At 43.3% G+C, this 22,277-nt stretch overlaps 1 protein-coding gene across 1 annotated transcript; it reads right to left on the bottom strand.

Moving 5' to 3' along the window:
* Window positions 1-4,429: 4,429 nt before the first annotated feature.
* gdf10a (growth differentiation factor 10a) lies at window positions 4,430-15,552 on the bottom strand. Its single transcript, XM_078199652.1, has 3 exons — window positions 14,899-15,552; window positions 11,224-12,110; window positions 4,430-6,519 (listed from the first exon to the last, which is right to left on the bottom strand). The coding sequence occupies exons 1-3, from the start codon at window positions 15,176-15,178 to the stop codon at window positions 6,328-6,330; spliced, it is 1,359 nt and encodes a 452-aa protein (XP_078055778.1). The 5' UTR covers window positions 15,179-15,552; the 3' UTR covers window positions 4,430-6,327.
* Between the last annotated feature and the right edge of the window lie 6,725 nt (window positions 15,553-22,277).

The following is a 22,277-nucleotide window of genomic DNA, read 5'->3' as shown; positions in this document are numbered from 1 at the left end:
CTGGCTCACAGTGCCAGGGACCTGGGTTCAGCCACTGTCTTTGTGGAGTCTGCACATTCTCCCTGTGTCTGCGTGGGTTTCCTCCGGTTTCCTCCCACAGTCCAAAGATATGTGGGTCAGGTGGATTGGCCATGCTAAATTGCCCCTTAGTGTCGGGAAAAGTTTTTCCAAGTCAGGATAGAGGGGAACGCCTAGGTGGTGGTGTTCGCAGGTATCTGCTGCCCTCGTCCTTCTAGATAGTAGCAGTCAGGAGTTTGGAAGATGCAGAACTTGCATCCAATCACCAATGGATTGCCAAACTGGGGAAACACAAGACGGAGCGGTTGGAAGCATTTAGCTACATTGTGTAGGTTGTTGTCACTTGTTGGAATAGCCCTGTGTCCACGGGCATCCCTCAGTCTGTGGTTTGCTGGTGTGCTGTTCATGGTATTTAGGAGGCCTGAATGACTCTAAAAATTGAATTAAGATACAGATAACCATGATCCAATTGAATGGGGAAACAGACTCAAAGGGCTAAATGGCTCCTTCACGCCCTCTGCTTGAGTACCTGAATGTTGGGTTCCTGAAGGAAATTAAATTGTCTCCACCTCTATCCATTGCACCATAGGAAACTTCTGAAAAGCCCGTTGATTGGAAGAAGAAATTATTCGCCTGAGGGGCACATAACAAGTGAATAGTTTAGACGAGGCCCCTTTACACTTTCAGAGCGCTACATAGCGAGCGAGGCACTTTGCATGGTCTCTGAAAATCAATTTTGTCTTTCTCAATTAGCAGAATGCATTTGAGGCGGCCAGGTCCAGTTCTCAAATATTGCGGGCGGCTTTTTTTCCTCTAGGTAAGTGATTAGTCAGTAAGTAATATGTCCCTGGGAGGCAGTTAAGGGAGATAGGCAGGCTTTTTGAGATATTACAAGTTTATTTTGTAACCTGAGACTTGACTACATTTTCCAAATTAGTCGTTCCTCAGAAACCATTGGCTAAATCTTTCCTTTGTGTGTCTGGAGGCACCACAGAGAAACAGGACAAGAAAAAATCCTGGAACATGGAAAGTGTTGAAATTTCTAGCACTTTCATGCTACATGTAACATACTGGACTGAACGCTGCAATGCATATTTCTTTCGCCTATCAGAGATTCGACGGACATAACAGATTTACAGGTCCTTTGCTAATGTGTTATATGGTTGAGGGCCATTTGTTGCAAAGCATTTTATTACCTCCATTCCCCATGGAGTTGCATGGTGATACACAAATTTTATACAATTTTCCACTATGGGATAACACAGTGGAATGTGCAGAGGTCCAGTCATGCAAGATTTTCAACGGATTCATCCATTTGAAAACAATTCTTGCTAATTTCATGGTTTGAGACATACCACATTAATTAAGTAATTGCCAATCATAGAATCCCTACAGTGCAGCAGGAGGCCATTCGGCCCATCGAGTCTGCACCGACAACAATCCCACCAGGCCCTATCCCCGTAATCCCACATATTTTACCCTATTAATCCCCTGACATGAAGGATCAATTTACCATGTCCAATCCACCTAACCTACACAACTTTGGGCACTAAGAGGCAATTTAGCATGGCAAATCTCCCTTACCTGCACATCTTTGGGCACTAAGGAGCAATTTAGCATGGCAAATCTCCCTTACTTGCACATCTTTGGCACTAAGGAGCAATTTAGTACAGCCAATCCACCTAACCTGCACATCTTTGGACACTAAGGGGCAATTTACCATGGCAAATCCCCCTTACCTGCACATCTTTGGACACCAAGGGGCAATTTAGCATGATCAATCCACCTAACCTGCACATCTTTGGAGTGTGAGAGGAAACCAGAGCACCTGGATGTGGCAATTAGACCTAAAATCATCTCAGCTAACCAGTTGTTCTAGATAGACATAAAGGTTTGAAAAACAAGGAAGTCCTATAGGACAAATGAGCTGCATCCTGAAAGGCTTAGAGACAAGGGACGATATTGATGAAACATTGGTAGTTTTGTGGGAGTGGATGGGAAATTCTGGCTGGAAATGGGCTACGGTTCTATCCATGTTCAAGAATTCCAAATAGTATGTCACATTTTGAGATTTCTAGTTATGTAATTTTGGTGTAATTTGTAAAAACTTTTACCATTGAATTAAATTTCATTTCTAAGGGGTCAAATTCACAGGATAACAAGACTCAGACGTGCTTATTAGAATTCAGAAAGGATACCTGAACCAATTGAAAATAAAAATGATTCTGAATGTGTATTTACAACTATTCTGGTTGACTTGACTGGATATGTTTTGTGCTGATCATAGGTTGTTTCCATTGTTAAGTCTGGTGAGATTCTGAAGTCAAAATGATCAAAAGCATGGAAAACACCTATTCAGTGTTGGCCAGGTCCACCAAAGATTGCGTGAAGGCAGGTCTCATGGTGGTGGCACGATGGTTAGCACTGCTACCTCACAGTGCCAGGGACCTGGTTTCGATTCCGGCCTTAGGTGACTATCTGTGTGGAGTTTGCATGTTCTCCCCATGTCTCCGTGTGTTTATTCTGGGTGCTCCAGTTTCTTCCCACGGTCCAACAGTGTGCAGGTTAGGTGGATTGGCCATACTAGATTGCCCCTTAGCGTCCAAAGGATGTGTAGGTTGGGTGGATTAGCCATGGTAAATGTGCGGGATGATGGGGATAGGGAGTGGGGAGGCTGGTTAAGATGATCTTTCGGAGAGTCAGTGCAGACTTGATGGGCCAAGTGGCCTCCTTCTGCACTGTAAGGATTCTATGGTTGGTCTTATTCTAAACTGGGATTGGTTTTGCAAACTAGAAGCTTCAGAAGTGGAAAAGAAACAAAAAGTGAATATCTTGCCTGCTATTCAGTAGTGAATTGTTGTTTTGTGGTGTCATTGGAAGTGTTGTAAGTTTAAATAAAGTTTCAAATGTCAGCCACGTGTAATCTTGTGTACCTGGCTCCACTCTAACTCTCTAACCTTTTTCAGTCCTGCCCCACTCAGACATTAGCGCCCATCCAATTCAAGCTTCATGTCCATTCCTGATTCCCTTCATGCCCTGTCCAAGGGCGGCCATACCTTCGGCTGCCTAAGCCCTAAGCTTTGTCCTCCTTTCAAGATGTTCCTTCATATCTTTCTTATTGGATAAACTTTTGATCACCTGATCTAATAATTAGGGAAATGAAGTGGAAGAACACACTGAACTGAATTGAGGGATAGGGCCAAAAGTACAACTGGTTTGTGAAGCAGAGAGTAGGAGGAAGGAGTTTGAGAACAAGTTTCTGAGAGAATTGGACATGGTGGCTCAAAAAATGGTCATTATTGCTAAAATGAAAATGCCAAGGAATGAATAGATCAAAGGAACAGAGTGTATTCGGGAGTGAATCAAGGTACGGAAAGAATAGGATGAAGCTGTGGCACATTCAAAAGTTAAGAGAAGAAGATATGGAGTCTGGTGAACACCCAGGCAATGGAAGTATAGGGGCTTTCAGAAAGTTACGGATATTACAGAATTGTTGCGGAGCAGAAGGAGGCCATTTGGCCCATCGTGTCTGCATCGGCTCTCTGAAGGAGCATCATGACATAGTGCCATTCCCCTGCCTTTTCCATGTACCCCTGCACATTATTAGAAATATTCATCCAACAAAGACCTTGATTGAATTTGCCTCCACCACACCTTCAGGTAGTGCATTCCAGACCCCAACCACTAGTTGAGTGAAAAAGCTTTTCCTTCCTGACAGCAGTGGGATAATGACCAGATCATCTGTTTTTGTGATGTTGATTGAGAGGTAAATATTGGCCAGGATAACTCCCCTGCTTTTCTTCAAATTAGTGAGACCAGATTGGTTATATCCCCTCTCCAGCAAGCAGGTGCAACCTTAGTTAAGTCAGATCTGAAAGACAACAACTCCACAAGTGCAGTGCTCCTTCAGTACTCGATTCTCAGTCGAGAGTTTTAGTGCTCAAGTCCTAGGGTGAATCTTGAACCCAGAACCTTCTAACATAGAGCTCAGAGTACTACCAAGTGAGCCATGGCTGACAAGTGAAACAGGTTTCTCGCAATTCTGCAATTGCAACACTCTATCACTCTCCCTTTTCTTCAAGACCCTCCTTAACCTCATTGACCAAACTTTTGGCCATCTCTTCTAATATTATCTATGTGGCTCGGTGTCCAATTTAGCTTTGTAGCCCTCTCATGAAGTGTCTTGGGGGGTTTTATTATCCACAAAGGTACTTTATAAATACAAGTTGTTATTGTTAAAAATGTCAAGCTTGTGCTGGTTGTTCATCTGATGCTGGGATCAACAAGAGCAAAGACCAAAACGTTCCACGAAATGAACACCAAGTGATCACAAGAAAAAAACAAGATGGCTTTTTTATAAATACAACTCAGCAAATTTATTGCAGAAGTAGTAAGAAACACAATGCCATAATTTCCTTGGTTTTCTTAAGCCATGCACGGAATAAGTTGTGTGCCAAGCAAACACTAAGAATTGAAGATACTCCTGGAGGGACGTGCTTTAAACTTACTGACTTTATTACAAACTTCCCGGAGGAATTGAAAACTCCACACTAATTCTCACTTGAACCCCACTGCAAAATGACTTTGCAATCCCTGCACATTCTAATGGATTGTTGTGTAGCTATAACCAAACTAGGAGAAAGATTCAAGCATATGGAACAAGGAGAGAAACGGTAATGAAACTTGTGACTGTCAGTGAGTGAGCTACAGATACGGAGAGGCGAGACCTTCACTGATAAAGGCTGATGGCTTTAAAACAAACAGTTAAAGTGATGCACCAATATGTCCTGCTTACAGAACTGTACAATTCTGGTCTTTCTATACAGTACTCATTGTGTTGACACACTGTTGGAATAGGGTACCAAAAGTCATAAAAGTAACCCCCCCACCAGCACAGGATGAAAAGGGGCAACAAAAACACGTGGTTGAGTTATCTCCAGACTATGTCTTGTCGTAATCCAAGGAAGAGTCACTGGCGAAGGACTGATACCAGATCAACTGTGCATTCCCTCAAGAGGAGAGTGTTGCACAGAGACCTAGTGAGATAAAATAAAATAACCTTGAAATTAAAACAAAAGCTTCTTAGTAACAGCGCGACTTGTGGGACGCTAGGCAGCTTTGCTGAATAATATCTTGACAGCATACAAATTCAATACAATTCAATCTTTAATTTCTGAAGTACTATCAATATTACACTGTAGATTACGCAATGCAACCTCTGGACACTTGAGCACACTTTACAACATACTTTTAGGAATAGATGCATTACTAAAAACACATTCTTGGACATTCTACTCTTCAACATCACATTTTGATGGAGAGAATTGTGTGTTTTTTTGTTGTTTTAGTCATAATTATGTTAACAAATCCTGTCAAGATTCATAAACTTTAATACCTTCATTGAAGATTGTCTAAATATTTCTTCAGATTTATATTTCAGGAACCTCATTAACTTTAATTTCATGGGTATTAAAATTAGTACCATAGCTCAGGGCTTAGTAAATTTTACATTGCCTGTTATATATCAGATATATGTTAATTTAAAAATGATCTATCTTGAAATGAACGAGCTTTGTACAATTTACAAGGAGTTGGCAGCTAATCACAAGTTCCCTCTGATTATCACTTTGAGAGAGAATTATGCTTATTGGGTTTTAGATTAAGAAACAACAAATGTTTCCAGCAGCTGCCCCTTATTATTCTTGGGGGAAAAGGGGGAGGGGGGGTATGGGGGCGGGGAGGGAGAGAAAGAGGGAGGACAAACTCATCATTGCTACCACGAATACAAACAAGTATTAAATAAGTGAAATGACGAATAAAGATTTGAACTCACAATACACAATACACCAAAGATCAAGGATAGGGTATAATCTACACTTAAATAGACTGCCATTGCTGGTATTATTATTAATTTACATATAAGAGTACACAAAAGCTTAAGTACCACAATCTGCACCAAACTGTCCTGCTACCTTTAGAAAAAGGGAATATCGTGGAAGACCAAATACTGCCTCATCTGATGACGGATGCATTTGTGTGCAGTGAACAGAGCACTGGGGTTTTCTGTGTTGTTAATAGTTCTCCACATGTTGATGCCTGGTCTTTTACCCCAATCTACCTCACTTTTGCTACCCAACGCCACAATTTAGCATGTCGATGTTTGCAGAGGGAAAGGGGGACAGAACTGGTATCAAGTTCCTAATAGGAAAAGGACACAATGCAGCATTTACTTGTTAGGCAACAACACAGCGCACTGTATTAAATAGTCGCCGTCTTATTTCTTTGCTTCCCGGCTGGAGAGAAGTCATTCTATCTGCAGGCGCAGGTCTCCACTGACATGTTGGGATACACTTTTAAGACCACGTTTTTGCTCTCGTCAAAGAAGAGAACGCTCAAGGCGTTCATTTTGTCGGGCACACAGCAGGGCTCTGGAATTCCTGGGATAATCCCAACCGCCTTGACAATGCTCTGGATTGTTGCATGATTAGAGGGACGAACCACCTGTGATCCAATACAAAATACATTCATTAGCTACTGGAAAATGATTTACATCGAGAGTGCAAATTTCAAATTCACATTCAGTAACGTAGAACATAGCTATCAGGTCACTATTAGACAATCTATTATTTTTCTTTTTACTCATTCACGGGCCTTCTCCAATTGCCCTTAAATAAAATGGCTTTCTGGGCTATTTAAGAGTCAACCACATTGCTTGGATTTTTAAGACCTTTCTGCCAAATATATTGGTATCAGGAGAAAAAGTTAGTAGTCTACAGAAATGGTGGGACATTGACAAAATTCTTACTGCTGCTGATATAAGAACAATGGACATAAAGTAAAGTTTATTTATTAGTCACAAGTAAGGCTTACATTAACACTGCAATGAAGTTACTGTGAAATTCCCCTAGTCACCACAGTCTGGCGCTTGTTCGGGTCAATGCACCTAACCAACACGTCTTTCAGACTGTGGGAAGAATTTAGTTATGCCATGATGATAGAGGTAGAACTATTTAGTCTCTCTTTCTGCAGACAAAACTCTTTTCTTCCCCAAAGGACATGAGTGAACTTGATGGGTTCATGGTCTTCATTAACTCCAGATTTTTATTCAATTTAACCTTCATCAGCAGCTGTGTGTGGATTTGAACCCTGGTACCCCAGAACAGTACCTCTCGGTCTCTGGATTTCTAGTCCAGTGATAATACCACTCTGCCAGCGCCTCCCCGAGGTTATAGCAATTCAATATATAAATCCATTTCAATTTATAGATTGCTAAATGGTTGGACACAGTCAATCTTTTGAATCACATTCTCCTTGGAGCAACCAGAATTACTTTAAAAACATACTGACAAACATTGTATTGGTCAAAATGTAATGTTATAAAGGTGACAAATATCAGAGTTTAATATGTTAAAGGTTTTCAGACCTTGGTTTAATGCAACAGTGCTAACAGATGGAGAAAATGTCACAATAGCAAATTTTACTCATGAAAGCCCACCATCTTTGCATTATGCATTTGCTTAGCCACTGGTGAAGAAAACAACAAAATAGATCAGGAGTTTGGCTAGGGAGGGATGTTCTAAACTCAGGAAAGTAACAGTGGAAGATGAAGAACAATGGGCATGAACGGAAAAGTTCAATTAAATCTACATTTCTTTTTGTGAATTCCCACTTCCAGAAATGATAGAAAATTCATGATAAAATTTCAACCATATTTTGCAAGTGCACAATAAAATCAGCGAGTGCAAATTTTGCTTACACAGATCAAATTTTGGAAGAGGGTAAAAAGAATTGTAGGTGTGAGTAGATTTGGTGAGTGAGGGAATCAGGTATGACCCATAGATATATATATATATCTGCATACACATTAAGAGAATACAAATTGTCAAAAAAAACTAACACATTTTGTCTTTTCAGTTTAAAAAAAAGAATGTCTTCAAGGCTACGAAGTTTTGCTGTTACAGTTATGGACTAACAAAATACTTCTGCATGATTGTATGAGTTTTATCTGAAATGAGTTGATTCATCTATAGGACTGACTACCCTTATTCTTCTGTTGTAGCTTTGTGTTTGTTATGCATCTGTGCTCACTCCCACGAAACAATGTGGACAACCGTATCCAATTAAAGCAACGGGTGGCCCCAATATTTAATTCACAGCTTTGGAAAATAAAAGGGTTTTGTCTGCAGAAAAGAGAGACTACATGTTTCTGCCCCCATCATCAAGGCAGAACTAAAACTCCTTGAGTCCATTATGTTCCCTTACATCGGCTGCAGTAATAATTTTTTCAATGTCCCATTTTTTTATACTGCTGATCGTTCCTTCTGATGTAATTTCATTTGGCAACATTACAAATATCTTTGCACTGTTAAGTATTAATGGAAAACATTTTTAAAGACAAAAAGCTTTACATTTATTTTTGGGGTGTGGGTACCACTGGTAAGGCTAGTGTTTATTGCACATCTCTAGTTGCCTGAGAAGGTGAGGGTAGACATCTTGCTGAACAAGTGAGTATTGTCTTTGAAGACACCAGGCAAGCCACTTCTCAATATCAAATTGCTGCAAAGGGTTTTGAGAGTCAACTATATTAGACATGAAACTGGAGTGACATACAAGGCAGCCTTAAGGAATGAGAGGTTTCCTTCCCTGACGGGTTTTGGCTGAGAGAGAGAGCACCTCTACTCTTGAACTGTGAGAGTTGTACAGTGCAAAAACCTCTGAATGCAAAGGCATTCTTTGGCTCTTCCCTAAAGGATATTGTCTTGGCAGAGGGAGGGAGAGAGAGAGAGAGAGCACCTTTGGACTGTGACAGTGCATAATACTTTGAATGCAAAAACATTGTTTAACACGTTCAAATGCTGGAAGCCTTCTGATCAACAAAATTGTTGCAAGGTCAAATTGAGATCTCAGGTTCCATAATGAAATGTCCAAAATGCCGGACGTTTTTATTTAGCCATAGTTGAGTGTGTGCCACAATTTAAATCTTCATATGGAAACCTGCATTTTAAGAAGTGAGCTCGGTGGCATGGTGACACAGTGGTTAGTACTGCTGCCTCACAGCACCAGGGGCCTGGGTTCGATTCCGGCCTTGGGTCACTGTCTGTGTGGAGTTTGCACGTTCTCCCTGTGTCTCTGTGGGTTTCCTCCCACACTCCAAAGGTGTGTGGGTTAGGTCAATTGGCCATGCTAAATTACGGCTAGGTTATGGGGATAGGGCCTGGGTGGGGTTGTGGTCAGTGCAGACACGATGGGCCGAATGGCCTCCTTCTGCACTGTAGGGACTCCATGAAAATCAGTTATTTTTGTTTTGTCCCACCATAATATTTGCAGACTGCTCAGTTTAAGTAATGTAACTATGCCAGGATTGATGCACACTGGGTTCCTACTTATGCCACACCTCCTATTATGATGGAATTATTGGGGACTGAAGCTGTTCTGATTTGGATATTCGCTTGCGAGTTTGCAAAATTAACTAACTCCTGTGATTCAGAGGAGAGCCAATTGTATATGCCGTTTTGTAATCTCAATTAATCCCGTATTTGTACTTTTAATGCTCATTCTGACACAAATGTCGTCTAAACCCCTACACTGGAGTCAACTAATTGCATTGCCTTAATTAATTACAGCTCCGTATTAGTTAACAATTCCTGCCACCCACCACCAAATAGTTGTTGGTGAAGTCAAGGCCTGCGAATCGTTGTACTGCGGGGCTTGGCTTCAATGAAATATCCAGGCAAAGCGAACCAGAGTTTGAACGGTTCCTAATACAGTTGGCGAGGAAGATTAAAAATTACAATGGACCAGGCCCCCAAAATCTACAACTATGAAAGGAGCAAATTGGGAATCTAATTGATCACTTCAATTGATCCATCAACACAGAGGGAGAATTTGGCAAAGGGTGAGGAGGACATCACACATGAGCAGGAACAATTACTGGAGATATGGAGAGCCGCTGTTTATTTTTAAAATCTGGCGGGGAGAAAGGGCTGGCGCTAACTTTAATATCAACAGCCGTGCCTCTATTCGGTTTCGCCACCTAACACTAAAACTACAACACTCGGAAGAAGCCCACAGCACACAGCTGGTGGGCAGGAACTGTCCCTTTCTGGTTGCGGTTGGAAATTTCGTTGCAAACCCTTCAGCGATTCCCAGAGAGAGTCGAGAGGAGCCTGCGGAGTGATGGGCTTTATCGAAGAATTGGCCTTTCTCGTAGCCAGTGATCTATCTCTCTCAGTGAATTTTCCATTGAATTCTCAGTGAATTCTCCATTGAGTTCTGTGATCCGGGCGGTGCCTTTACTGGACTATGCTTATGGCCACGCTCACTTCGATAGCGACCGCTAAATTCTCCGCTTTTAATTGGGAATGGCAACAAGTAAGTGACTGCAGCAAAAAGCGATCAATACCTCAAAAGACCATCCGATTAGAATCGCAGCTAGAATCTCAAGCAGACAGTTGGCATTGTTCAATGCTTGCTTGCAAACGTTACTATGCAAGAACCACTGGTCTACACACATACACACAAACAACCTAGACCCCCAAAAGCACACTTATCTGTAAAGTAGGATAAATTTCCTTCAAGGTTTCGGTGGTTTGTGACAGTAACCTTTTAAAGGGATTTCATATTATGTGATTTGTTAAATTGTTTAGTTTGCCAATTTGTTAACTTTTAATCTGAATTTCGTTGGCTTATTGAAAAAAAACACAGCCTGGATTTGAGAAAAATAGCGTGTGAACGGTCCCCGATTACAAAATGTTGGTTAAAGTGGTGTCTCCTCCCCCTCCCCCAATCCTTTTCCCTTACTGAATAATCAAATTGAGTAATATGCATGTTCCATATGGTGGTGCTTGGTGGAGTATTTTCGTGAATTTAACAGTGTGAAATCCCTACAGATAGTTCTTCATGGAAGTGAGATGCATAAAAGGGTGAGTGGAATACAGAGGCCTGGTTGTAGTTTTTCCCCAGAGGGTGTTGGGAGAGTCATTTGATTCTATAAAGAAGGAGGCAATTTCCTGAACATTTCGATGTAAGTTGCGTGTGAGATCTGGTACAGGAAGATCACTGGGTCCCTGAGGACCCTCCTAGAGGGAACACTGTGGATAGGACACTTGCAATGGGGCATTTGACCTCTCTCGGGATTTGTTAGAAGTTAATTAGACTCCAAAGGAATGTTGCCAGAATGCAACTGGATGTGGACTGTTTTCTTACCTTGGACATTGGGAATTCACACGCCCCCGCGCAGTAATAGGCATCGAATGATTTGGGAGATATTATCCATTCGCTCCAACCAATGTCCGCGAAGTCCACTTTCAGATACCTCCTGGAACAGGTCCTGGGCTCGTTCCACTGTCGCCTCCTGGCCTTCCTCATCGTTTTCTCGTCGAAGCTCAGGACCTGCGACCTGAGGAGGTGCTGGCTGTGCCCTTGCTCCTTTCGCCTCCTCTCCTTGCGGGCCACTTTGGGTTTGAGAGAGCGGTAGGCATTCCCCCACAGGTCGTGCTTGCTGTAGTGGCTATACTCCACCTCGGGCAGCTCGTTGTTCTGGAGGGAGGGGGACGAGTAGTAGGTCTCCCTCCTGACCCGGGAGTCCCGGGAGGCGTTAGGAGAGGGGGTGGGCTCCTCCTCGTTGGCCGGGAATGGCCCGTAACGTTGCAGGCTGACCCCTACACTGTTGGGTTCGCTTATGGCCAGATCGTTGGCATAGACTAAGATGTAGGGCAGATTGCCCGGCTGGGTGGCACTCTGCACTTTCTCCCCAGAGTCGAGCTGGGCGGTGACCAGTAGATGCCCTCCGCTCCTGGCAGCTTTGACAATGTAGGAAATGTCATTCAGGCACCAGGTCCCCCTCCGGTGTGGGGTCACGGTCAGGTTCCCCAGTAACTTCCCGGGAGGTGAGGAACTTCGGAAGGTCAGGTGGAGCGGGTGGGTCTTGTGTGTTTGAAGGGGACACGGGGCATCTTTGGAGCGTTTGCAAAACACCTGCCTGTTCCTCCAACGTTTCTGTGTAAGGAAGTGGAAAGTGGCTGTCAGAATCAGTTCCGATTCTTGAATGGATGTCAGGTTGAAATGATACAGAATCTTATGATCGACCACTTCTGGATAAAGACAAAAAGAAATCAACGTTAGCATATAAAATTGTAGAGACAGTAACATTCTCAACTCTCGAATATCCAAAATATTTAACAGAATTGTAGAGACTATTCTCAATACAATCTCATCAAATCAATCTTAGCATACAGAGTTGTAGAGACAGTAATATTCTCAATCTCAAATCAAAATATTCAACATGTTAGCATATGGAAATGGAGACAGCAATATTCTCAATACAATCTCATCAAATCTCAAACCAAAGTCTTCATGTTAGCGTACAAAGTTTTAGCAACCCGACTGTTCTCAAACTCTCAAATATAAATCAAAATAAATTCAACGTGTCAGCATCCACAGTTGTAGAGACAGTACTATTCTCAATAAACTCTATCAAAATATTCATAAATAGGGCGGCACGGTGGCACAGTGGTTAGCACTGCTGCTTCACAGCACCAGGGACCTGGGTTCGATTCCCGGCTTGGGTCACTGTCTGTGTGGAGTTTGCACATTCTCCTCGTGTCTGCGTGGGTTTCCTCCGGGTGCTCCGTTTCCTCCCACAGTCCAAATATGTGCGGGTTAGGTTGATTGGCCATGCTAAAATTGCCCCTTAGTGTCCTGAGATGCGTAGGTTAGAGGGATTAGCGGGTAAATGTGTAGGGATATGGGGGTAGGGCCTGGGTGGGATTGTGGTCGGTGCAGACTCGATGGGCCAGATGGCCTCTTTCTGCACTGTAGGGTTTCTATGATTTGATTTCTTCTATGATTAAGCTAGAATACAAAGTTCCAGAGGCAGTATTAGTCTCAATGAAATCTCAAATCAAAAAATATTCAATGTGAGAATTCACTGCATTAGATATAGTATTATCCTCAAGTAGCAAATCAAAATATTACACACAGAGTTTTAAAGACAGTACAATTCTCAATAAATTTTCTACACCCAGACTTCACTTGTCACTTAAATATTAATAACGGAACAGCATTTCAACCCGCTTGCCATTCCAGTCCGACTCACGGTCATTTCTCTAAAGGAACACGCCAGGTGAAACCCAACGCTCCGAAAACAGCAAATGTTACGGTTCTGGTTAACAACAGTCCTTCCAGGCAATCCACCACGCTGTCGAATGAGACCTTTAATTCGGGGTGCGAGTCAGTTCGTCCCGCTACACAGCTGCCCACCAGCAGGAATCTGGACTGAGTTAATGCTCGGGGTAACCCACCTCCATTCTCTACACTCTCCCCCCCACCTCCCCCCCCCCCCCCCCCCACACCCCCACCACCCTCCTCACCTCCGGTCAGATCCCAGACTATGATCTTGGTTTGACATCGCCTGGCTACAAGAATAATCTGCAAATACCATTTTTCTAAAGGGAATTCTCTAAAATAGGATTCACTCTCCCATGAATTTCTCATTTAAACATTAATTCGTTTTGGGACCTTTTATTACTTTTAAGGACACCATGGAAATGCAAGTTGCTGTTGTTATACTTGCATCTTTCAGAAAGCGACCAAATACTGTTGCTGAGTAAATAATTTTATTTGCACAAGTGATTCTGTACTCTTGATTACCTCAATCCCATTTTTATTTTGTTATTGCTGTTTCCACGCTATGTTTTGGGCAACCTATTAAGAATGCCGCTAACTGGTACGACCAGCGGGAATAATGAAGTGAGATGACAGATAGATAACATTTGCAAACTCAGGTTGCGACATGACTTGAAGCGCTGGACATTCACTGCCAGGCTTGTATGCTCCCTGGATCAGGAGATCTCACGGGGTCAAATCTAGCAGTCCCGTGATCATTTCTTCTCAAATACATGTCACAACAAAATCCCACACTGTACATATTTTAGGGGGCGGGGGGGGGGGGGGAGAGAGGTGGAGAACAGATAACGGATCCTCTCCTGGTCTTTACATTTACTGACACTTGCCAATAATTCCACCCCCCCTCCCCCCGCAATCCCCCAGAAAAAAGAGCCTCACAATTACCTTTTATTTAATTAACCAAAAAACACGCCGCGAACTTTACAGACATATTAAAATCAGAAACAAGCGCTGGGGTGGGGAATAAACTCAAAAATTTCGGAAAGCAAGTGTGGCGAGAACCCCGCGAGCAAGGAATTATGCTGGAAGGTCTCAGACCTGGAATGTTAACTCTGTTTCCCTGGCTACTTGCTGAGTTCCTCTCTCTCTCTCTCTCTCCCCCACCCCGCCCCCCGCCCCCCATCCCCAGCAATTTCTGTTTTTATGACAGATCTCCAGCATCCGCAGTGTTTTGCTTTCTCGTGAAAAAAAAATATTATTGAGTTTGTTTGGGAGGTGAGGTTGTGAAGGAACAGCAATGTGACCAGCTGGTGGGGTGTTAAGGGGGGGGGGGGGGGGAGGAAGAAGGAATCTCTTTTTGTAGATGGCGCTGTATCTGACCCTAATCCTTTATGACATATCGCCCCCCACAACCTGCATTTACATTTAAAGTTCTGCTATAGTGTTCCCAGGTAACTATCACCCCACTTGCATGCACACCATCCACATGTAACAGTTGGCGTGTCACTTAAAAAGTTTTGACTACAATAATCCATTCGAAATCTTCTTAAATCACTCACTATTTCCAAGAGATGATTACCCCCCCCCCAACCCACCTTTTGCCTGCTTTCAACACATTATGACACGTCTTAGCCAATATTTGAGAATATCAGGTCTCCACTCCAATCATTTCTAACCACAACAAATAAAAATGTGCAACTTTCACCGGTTGTCGCTGATCTCTCTCTCTTTCTCTCTCTCTCTCCATTTCCTTACCCTCTCTCGCCTTGAAGCTGCGGACCGTGTTGCCGTCCCTCGGCCGGTTCCCCTCGCGGTTGTATTTCTCGTACAGTTTCAGCATGTGCACGGCCACCATGTCCTGGGCTGCGCGTCCCAGCGCCGAGATGTGACTGGGGCGAACCGAGTGCGGGGCGTCCAGCCCGGGGGTGCCCGGAGCATCCGCTCCCGCACCCTCTCCCCTGCTGTACAGGCCGGTGAGAGCCAGAGAGGCCAACACCTGGAGCCAGAAGCGGTGCTCTGTCCACAGACCAGCCATGGTGCTGACCAACCACACTGTTCTGCTGCTCCTTGCTCGCTGCTGTTGAATTTCTTGTTTGTAAATTTCCTGTTTGTTGTTTTTTTTTGTTGCTGTTGCTTCCCCCTTCACACACTTCTCTCTCTTTTAAAAGCAGTTCTCCTTTATCCCTGTCGAATGGAGGGGGAGGGGGAACACCCCCACTACCAGACTCGGTGCTGAAACACTCAGTGAAAGTTGCAACAAGCCGATTGCAGTTTGTGTAAGCTGCTCTGAGTGCCACAAGAGTGCCAGTTTGAAGAGGACTTGTACACACACACACGTCTCTCTCTCCCCCCACCACAACCACCACCTCTGCTGATTTGTTGGCTAAATCTTCTTGTTCCCCCCCCCCTCTCTCTCTCTCTCCTTCCCTATCTCGGGTCAGTACCTCCTCACTGGCTTGACTTTTTTCCCTGGGCTATCGAGCAGAATGTGTCACTTTTAATTTCAACCCAAAAATAAACTTTTCTCTCTTTTTAGGCTTAAGGTACCAGTGACGAAATGTATCCGCAGCCCAATCGGAGGTGAGGACCTCCTCCAGCCAGCCAATGGGCAGGTAGGTGAGGGAGAAGGGCGGGGGAGGGTTGCCCTCCAGAGAGGATGTTTCCCCCTTTAAACCCCGGGCAGAGATTGCAACTTCTGGAGGCGAGCGGTCCCTTTAAATCCCCAGTGGCTGCGGGAATTAAGTATCAGAAAACATCTTTGCATCGCCATACTTTCCTCTCTCCCCAACAAAAATAAAAAAGAGAAACTTTGAATGCACCGATTGAAAAAGGCAACCCCCTCCCTCCCTTTCTACGTGTTAATCCCAAATTCAGGAGAATGACATCTATTTTAGTTTGAGCACACCAGGATGACAGGGAGTGGGATAGCTTGATCTTGGTTTCAGATAAAGCTCGGCACAACGTCGTGGGCCGAAGGGCCTGTTCTGTGCTGTACTGTTCTATGTTCTAGTGTTTGTGACATTAAAGGACACACTCGCGTCTGTGCATTCATAGTCCATTTCTGGTCACGATGATAATACTTCTTTAAGGATCCAGGGGTTCTGTTTTGGAAATCATTTAATATTTTTTGTCAGAGGCACCAGTGGTGATTACAACACTACTGCCCCAACTTCTCCACTATCATAGCCATTCCACAATGCTCACACACTGAGTGGTTCCCCAGACTGTGTAAAAAAAAAACCACAACGCCAATCTTTTAGTCAATTTGCCTAAAGATTGGGCAAGCTTAGTGTTTCAATCGTTGGGCTACAATATTGGATGTCTCTCCATCACCCTCCCCCATTAAAAAAAACTCAACCCAGGGATGTGTGGCATTTAATCTAATGATGCATGTGGCAACCCTACACATTAGACAGCACGGTGGCACTGCTGCCTCACAGTGCCAGGGACCTGCGTTCGATTCCCAGCTTGGGTTCACTGTCTGTGCGGAGTCTGCACGTTCTCCCTGTGTCTGCGTGGGTTTCCTCCGGGTGCTCCGGTTTCCTCCCACAGTCGGAAAGACGTGCTGGTTAGGGTGCATTGGCTATGCAAAATTCTCCCTCAGTGCACCTGAAGAGGCGCGGGAGTGTGATGGCTGGGGGAATTTTCACAGTAACTTCATTGCAGTGTTAATGCAAGCCTACTTTGACACCAACAAATAAACTTTGAACTTTTGGGTTTGACTTGTGAAACAAAATCCTCAAGTCTCAAAAATATGGTGCAAATTCATGTGGGTCCATGACTTAATGATATGGTTGGGTATCAGAACTGTCTTGATTGTAGCGATTATCTCTTGGGATGTGTGGACCGCTGGTCAGGCCAGCATTTGTTGCCCATCCTTAATTGCCCCTTCAGAAGGTGTTGGTGAGCCGCCTTCTTGAGCCTCTGTAGCCACCTGCCCCCCCCCCCCCCCGGCGATAAATAATAATATAAATAATTGGAAAGCACATTTCTTTATTTCCATATTGTTATTCTTGGCCCTGTGACCTGAATTATATTGAATTGTTCGAAGCTACACTATCGCTGCAATGCCCTGAAGGTCCCTGCTTGGAGTTTTACATTTCAGAAACTCAGCTCAGAGTCAGATTTGCAGTTTGGTCTCAGCCTACAGCTACTTCATCTGGTACTTATCTACTATCTCGCTGCTCATGATTCTGTTTGCCTTGGCGATGCTGCTGCTCCTCCAGTTAATTGCCATTCGATTCAAGGTCTTGAAGATTCGGTTCCCTGGAGGGATGAAGCTCTGTAGCCAAAGCTTTTGTTACACCCCGGCAAAAGAAAAAAAATATTGGCAAAAGAAAAAGATTGAGGGTCTCGCTCACCAGTGCCCTGATTTACCTGGTGTACGGATTTGCGATCAGCTGTCACTAATACTTCTCTGTTGGGTCCACTGGAGAATACTTGCCAGAACTAATTTCCTGACATGCCTTTAACTCATTCACTGCATGCTGTTCTTTGATGTTTTTTTGATCCTGGCTAAATCCCATCCCTGTAAATCATTTGGGCCTTCATTAGGATGTAGGGTTGTGATGGGAATAGCAACAACTTGTGTTTTTGAGCACGAAAAGATTACTGGGTGACTCACTGGACATCTCTTGGGTCCTTGGTTTACATCAATTCAAGACTGGTGGAATAAAAAGCGTAACTTGTCATCCAGTGTGAGACTCTGGGACAGAATGAAGGCTCAGAGCACACACCCGACCCCTAATTCGGCACGACGTTGCAAATCTTTCTCATTAAGGATGCAGAAAATGAAACACTCTTCCAAGTTCCCCTCCAGTTCATGCACCATCCTGTTTTGGAAACGCATTGCCATTCTATCACTGTCGCTGGGTTAAAATCCTGGAACTCCTTTCCTAATAGCACTGTGGGTGTACCTACACCACATGGACTGCAGCAGTTTAAGAAGTAACGCACCAACACCTTCTCAAGGGGCAATTAGGAATGGGCAATAAATGCTGGTCGAGTCAGCGATGCCCACATCCCTTGGAAGAATATTAAAAAATAGCTTTTTTGATAAAAACGTACTGTACAGATAGAGAGCACAATGTATTTCTTATAGAAGATGTTTCCATTTATGGATACTAAGATTTGCATTGGTATTTTAACTTCATTGTCCACAAAGACCTTTGAGAAAGACCAAATAGGATGGTTGATTTATACATAATTGAAAATATCGATGATTATGATTACACATATTCAAACAGAATAGGGGAGGCGATTAATCCAGAAACACAGCTAATGTTCTGGGGACCCGGGTTCGGCAGATGGTGGAATTTGAATTCAATAAAAGAAAAATCTGGAATTAAGAATCTACTGATGACCATGAAACCATTGCCGATTGTTGTAAAACCCCATCTGGTTCACTAATGTCCTTTAGGGAAGGAAATCTGCTGTCCTTACCTGGCTTGGCCTATATGTGACTCCAGAGCCACAGCAATGTGGTTGACTCTCAAATGCCCTCCAAGGGCAACTAGGGATTGGCAATAAATGCTGGCCAACCAGCGATGCCCATGTCCCATGAATGAATAAAAAAACTCTTTAAAAATATGCAACATTTGTTGGCTGAGTTATTGCTATTCGAAGAGCAACTTTTTTAAAGATTAGGCTTTCATGATCTTGATTTTAAGAGTTGTTTGGAGCTGTAAGGTTTTCCTCGCTTGATTTACCAGCCAATTTCAAAATGATCCAAATGTCCATTTGCAAATTACTCTGTGTGAAGGTGTAATTAAACCACGTACAGTCATGATTGTGTCTGCCTAATGCACTACCACAGTTTGAACATAATACTTAACAATTTGTCCAGCTGTCATAGAATGAACCACTGCCATGGTTAGAAATCCAGTGATACATGCATGACATCTCCTTAATGCGAGCTGTGCCATTGATTTTGTATATCCTGCAACATGGAAGAAACCAATAATCTTAAACTAAAATCTCCATTTATGAATATCTTAAGTGTGCTCTCCATAAAGTTGCTGATGGATTTGAGAAATTAGGCAAAGATTTTGTGAATCCAAGATTAGATTAGGGGGTGTTTCGTGTTTTGAGAAGCCTACAGACTTCCATAAGTAGTTCATAATCTTCTGTCCCTCAATGTATGAGTGTGGTCCATGCCTTAATCTGACATAATGGCAAATGTATACATTTCATTAGTGGAAGTAGAAGGGTTATCTCGAGCTGAGTGGAAATAATTACAAGCACTAATGACAGATCTACCCTGCAATGTTCTATTAGTGGGTCAGACTGTGTGGTTAATCATCAGCAGTAAGGGAGACCTGGCTCATTCAAGTATTGGATTACCGAGTCACTCACAGCCGTTTGACTTAGTGCTGAACATCCATCACCAGGCATGTTATCTTGGAGCCAGTTTGATACGACTTGCCTCTGCCCTCCAGAAAGGTAATTACCAGTTGGCCATTAGGCAACTGATACTCATGAGTTTGAGGCATCATTAGCTACACTGCAGTTACTAGAAACTCTCATGATTGGCGTGATAAGCAGCACAAATGGCTCTGATATAAATGCCTTACCATCAATCAGTCAAACAAAACCTACAGCCATTTTAAATTTCAGTTTTTTAATCAGCTTCAACGAGAAGGACGTACTCAGTGAAGTTTGTGCTGTGTCAGTCACTCTGATATTGCAGATATTCTAGTGTACTAGTTTCACTAATTATCAATGTTTAAATAAAGATTTTATTTTGTAAGCTTTTCCAAAGAGTTATGCTGTGTTCTAAGTCTGGCTCCCCTTCTGCGATGCCCAGTGATGAGTTAGTGTAGGCCAGAACTCTTCCCGCTTGTTATTACTCCCTCTTTTTGACAAACATTTTTTCCTGGACCAGACTTAAGACAGACAAAGCATTTCCATCGCGAAGCATTCAGAATGACAAAGGAGAACTGTTTGAACACATGTCTTCAGTTTAACCTGTTGTGGCATTGCATTATAATCGAAGGAAATGAGAAAATATTACATTTACGAAGGATTGTGTCTGGGCCAGAGTTAGTCTCCATCAAGACATCCAGGTTCTGATATGAATCAACAATTGGAACAAATGCCCTTTTTAATTAACCAAACATTCGCTTCAAAATATTCTTGTGATCTATACCAAATCCTGTCCACCATTTACTAGGATTTACTCGGGTGCTACAGGACTTAATGGTTTGAGTTATAAGGAGAGGCTGGATAGACTGGGACTTTTTTCCCTGGGGCGTAGGAGGCTTAGGGATGATCTTATAGAGGTCTATAAAATAATGAGGGGCATAGATCAGCCAGATAGTCAACATCTTTTCCCAAAGGTAGGGGAGTTTAAAACTAGAGGGCACAGGTTTAAGGTGAGAGGGGAGAGATACAAAAGGGTCCAGAGGGGCAATGTTTTCACTCAGAGGGTGGTGAGTGCCTGGAACAAGCTGCCAGAGGTAGTAGTAGAGACAGGTACAATTTTGTCTTTTAAAAAGCATTTAGACAGTTACATGGGTAAGATGGGTATAGAGGGTTATGGGCCAAACGCAGGCAATTGGGACTTGCTTAGTGGTTAAAAAAAAGGGCGGCATGGGCAAGTTGGGCCGAAGGGCCTGTTTCCATGCTGTAAACCTCTATGACTCTATTTACAAGGCACAAGTCAGGAGTGTGATGGAATACTCTGCACTTGACTGGCTGACCGCACCTCCAACAATACTGAAGAATCTCAATTCCATCCAGCCTGCTTGATTGGAACTCAATCTACCTTCTTAAACATTCACTCCCTCCACCACTGATGCACAGTGGCAGCCATGTGCACCAAATACAAGATGCACTGCAGCAACTCATCAAGGCTCCTTCGACAGCACCTTCCAGACCCGCGACTTCTATCACCAAGAAGAACAGGGCCAGCAGATGAAAGAGAGCACCACCCACCTGCAAGTTCCCCTCCAAGCCACTCACCATCCTGACTTGGAACTATATCCGTTGCTGGGTCAAATACTTAGAACTCCATTCCTTACAGCACTGTGGTGGACCTACACTGTTCAAACTGCAGCAGTTCGCCACCAACTCCTCAAGGGCATTTAGGGGCGGGCTACAAATGCTGATCTAGTCAGAGATACTCACATCCTATTACCATAAGAAACAAACAAAATCATAGTATCACGTTTGACATAGCAGGTTTGAGGTGTTGAATGGCCTGCTCTTGTTCCTAAAGTCCTTACGAGAGTCCACAGTTTTCTTTGACTACTTTGACAGCCTCTAATGCTTCTGATATATTGTGTTGCAACAACCCGTACATCTATTTCAGGCACTAATTAAATTCCATCATGAGCATTTGAGCTCACTAAATTCCCCTTTTTTTGTGATACCGAGTGCCTCAAATAGAATCCTATTCACCACACTAGAACGGCAGCTGGAAGTTGAGTTGGTTCCTCCTAGCATTGTTCGATACCACTCTTGCTGTTCCTCCTCCCCAATCTCATAGCTAGAGCAACCTTCGGTATCTGCCAGACCTGCTAAGTGACCATATATGTATATGTAGGTGAAAGGCAGGAAAGGACCAGCTGAGGCATTGTGATTTGATTTGATTTGATTTACTATTGTCAAATTTATTGGGATATAGTGAAAAGTGTTGTTTCTTGTGCACGATACACACAAAACATACCGCTCATAGAGCATATAGGGGAGAAGGAAATGAGAGAGTGCAGAATATAGCATTACGTCACCGATAGGGTGTAGAGAAAGATCAGCTTAATATATGGTAGGTCCATTCAAAAGTCTGATGGCAGCAGAGAAGAAGCTGTTCTTGAGTTGGTTGGTACATGTTCTCAGACTTTTGTATCTTTTTCCCGACGGAAGAAGGTGGAAAAGAATTTGTCCAGGGTAGGTGGGGGTCCTTGATTATGCTGACTGCTTTTCCAAGGCAGCGGGAAGTGTAGATGGAGTCAATGGATGGGAGGCTGGTTTGTGTGATGGATTGGGCTACATTCATAACCCTTTGTAGTTTCTTGCGATCTTGGTTAGAGCAGGAGCCATACAAAGCTGTGATATATCTGGAAAGGATGCTTTCTACAGTGCATCTGTAAAAATTAATTCCCACCACGCAACATCCCTGAAACCTCCTATCAGAG

The sequence above is a fragment of the Mustelus asterias genome, chromosome 28 (assembly GCF_964213995.1).
Source record: "Mustelus asterias chromosome 28, sMusAst1.hap1.1, whole genome shotgun sequence".
In the NCBI taxonomy this organism is placed as follows: Eukaryota; Metazoa; Chordata; class Chondrichthyes; order Carcharhiniformes; family Triakidae; genus Mustelus; species Mustelus asterias.
Note: the sequence above shows the minus strand (reverse complement) of the source record. Positions and strands in the feature narration are given on the sequence as shown.

Coding starts and splice junctions, on each gene's coding strand:
- gdf10a (XM_078199652.1), bottom strand. CDS start 15,178: ATGGCTGGTCTGTGGACAGAGCACCGCTTCTGGCTCCAGGTGTTGGCC. Junction 12,111..14,898: donor CAGCTTCAAGGCGAGAGAGG/GTAAGGAAATGG, acceptor GTCTTTATCCAG/AAGTGGTCGATCATAAGATT. Junction 6,520..11,223: donor GTGAATTCCCAATGTCCAAG/GTAAGAAAACAG, acceptor ATTGGATCACAG/GTGGTTCGTCCCTCTAATCA.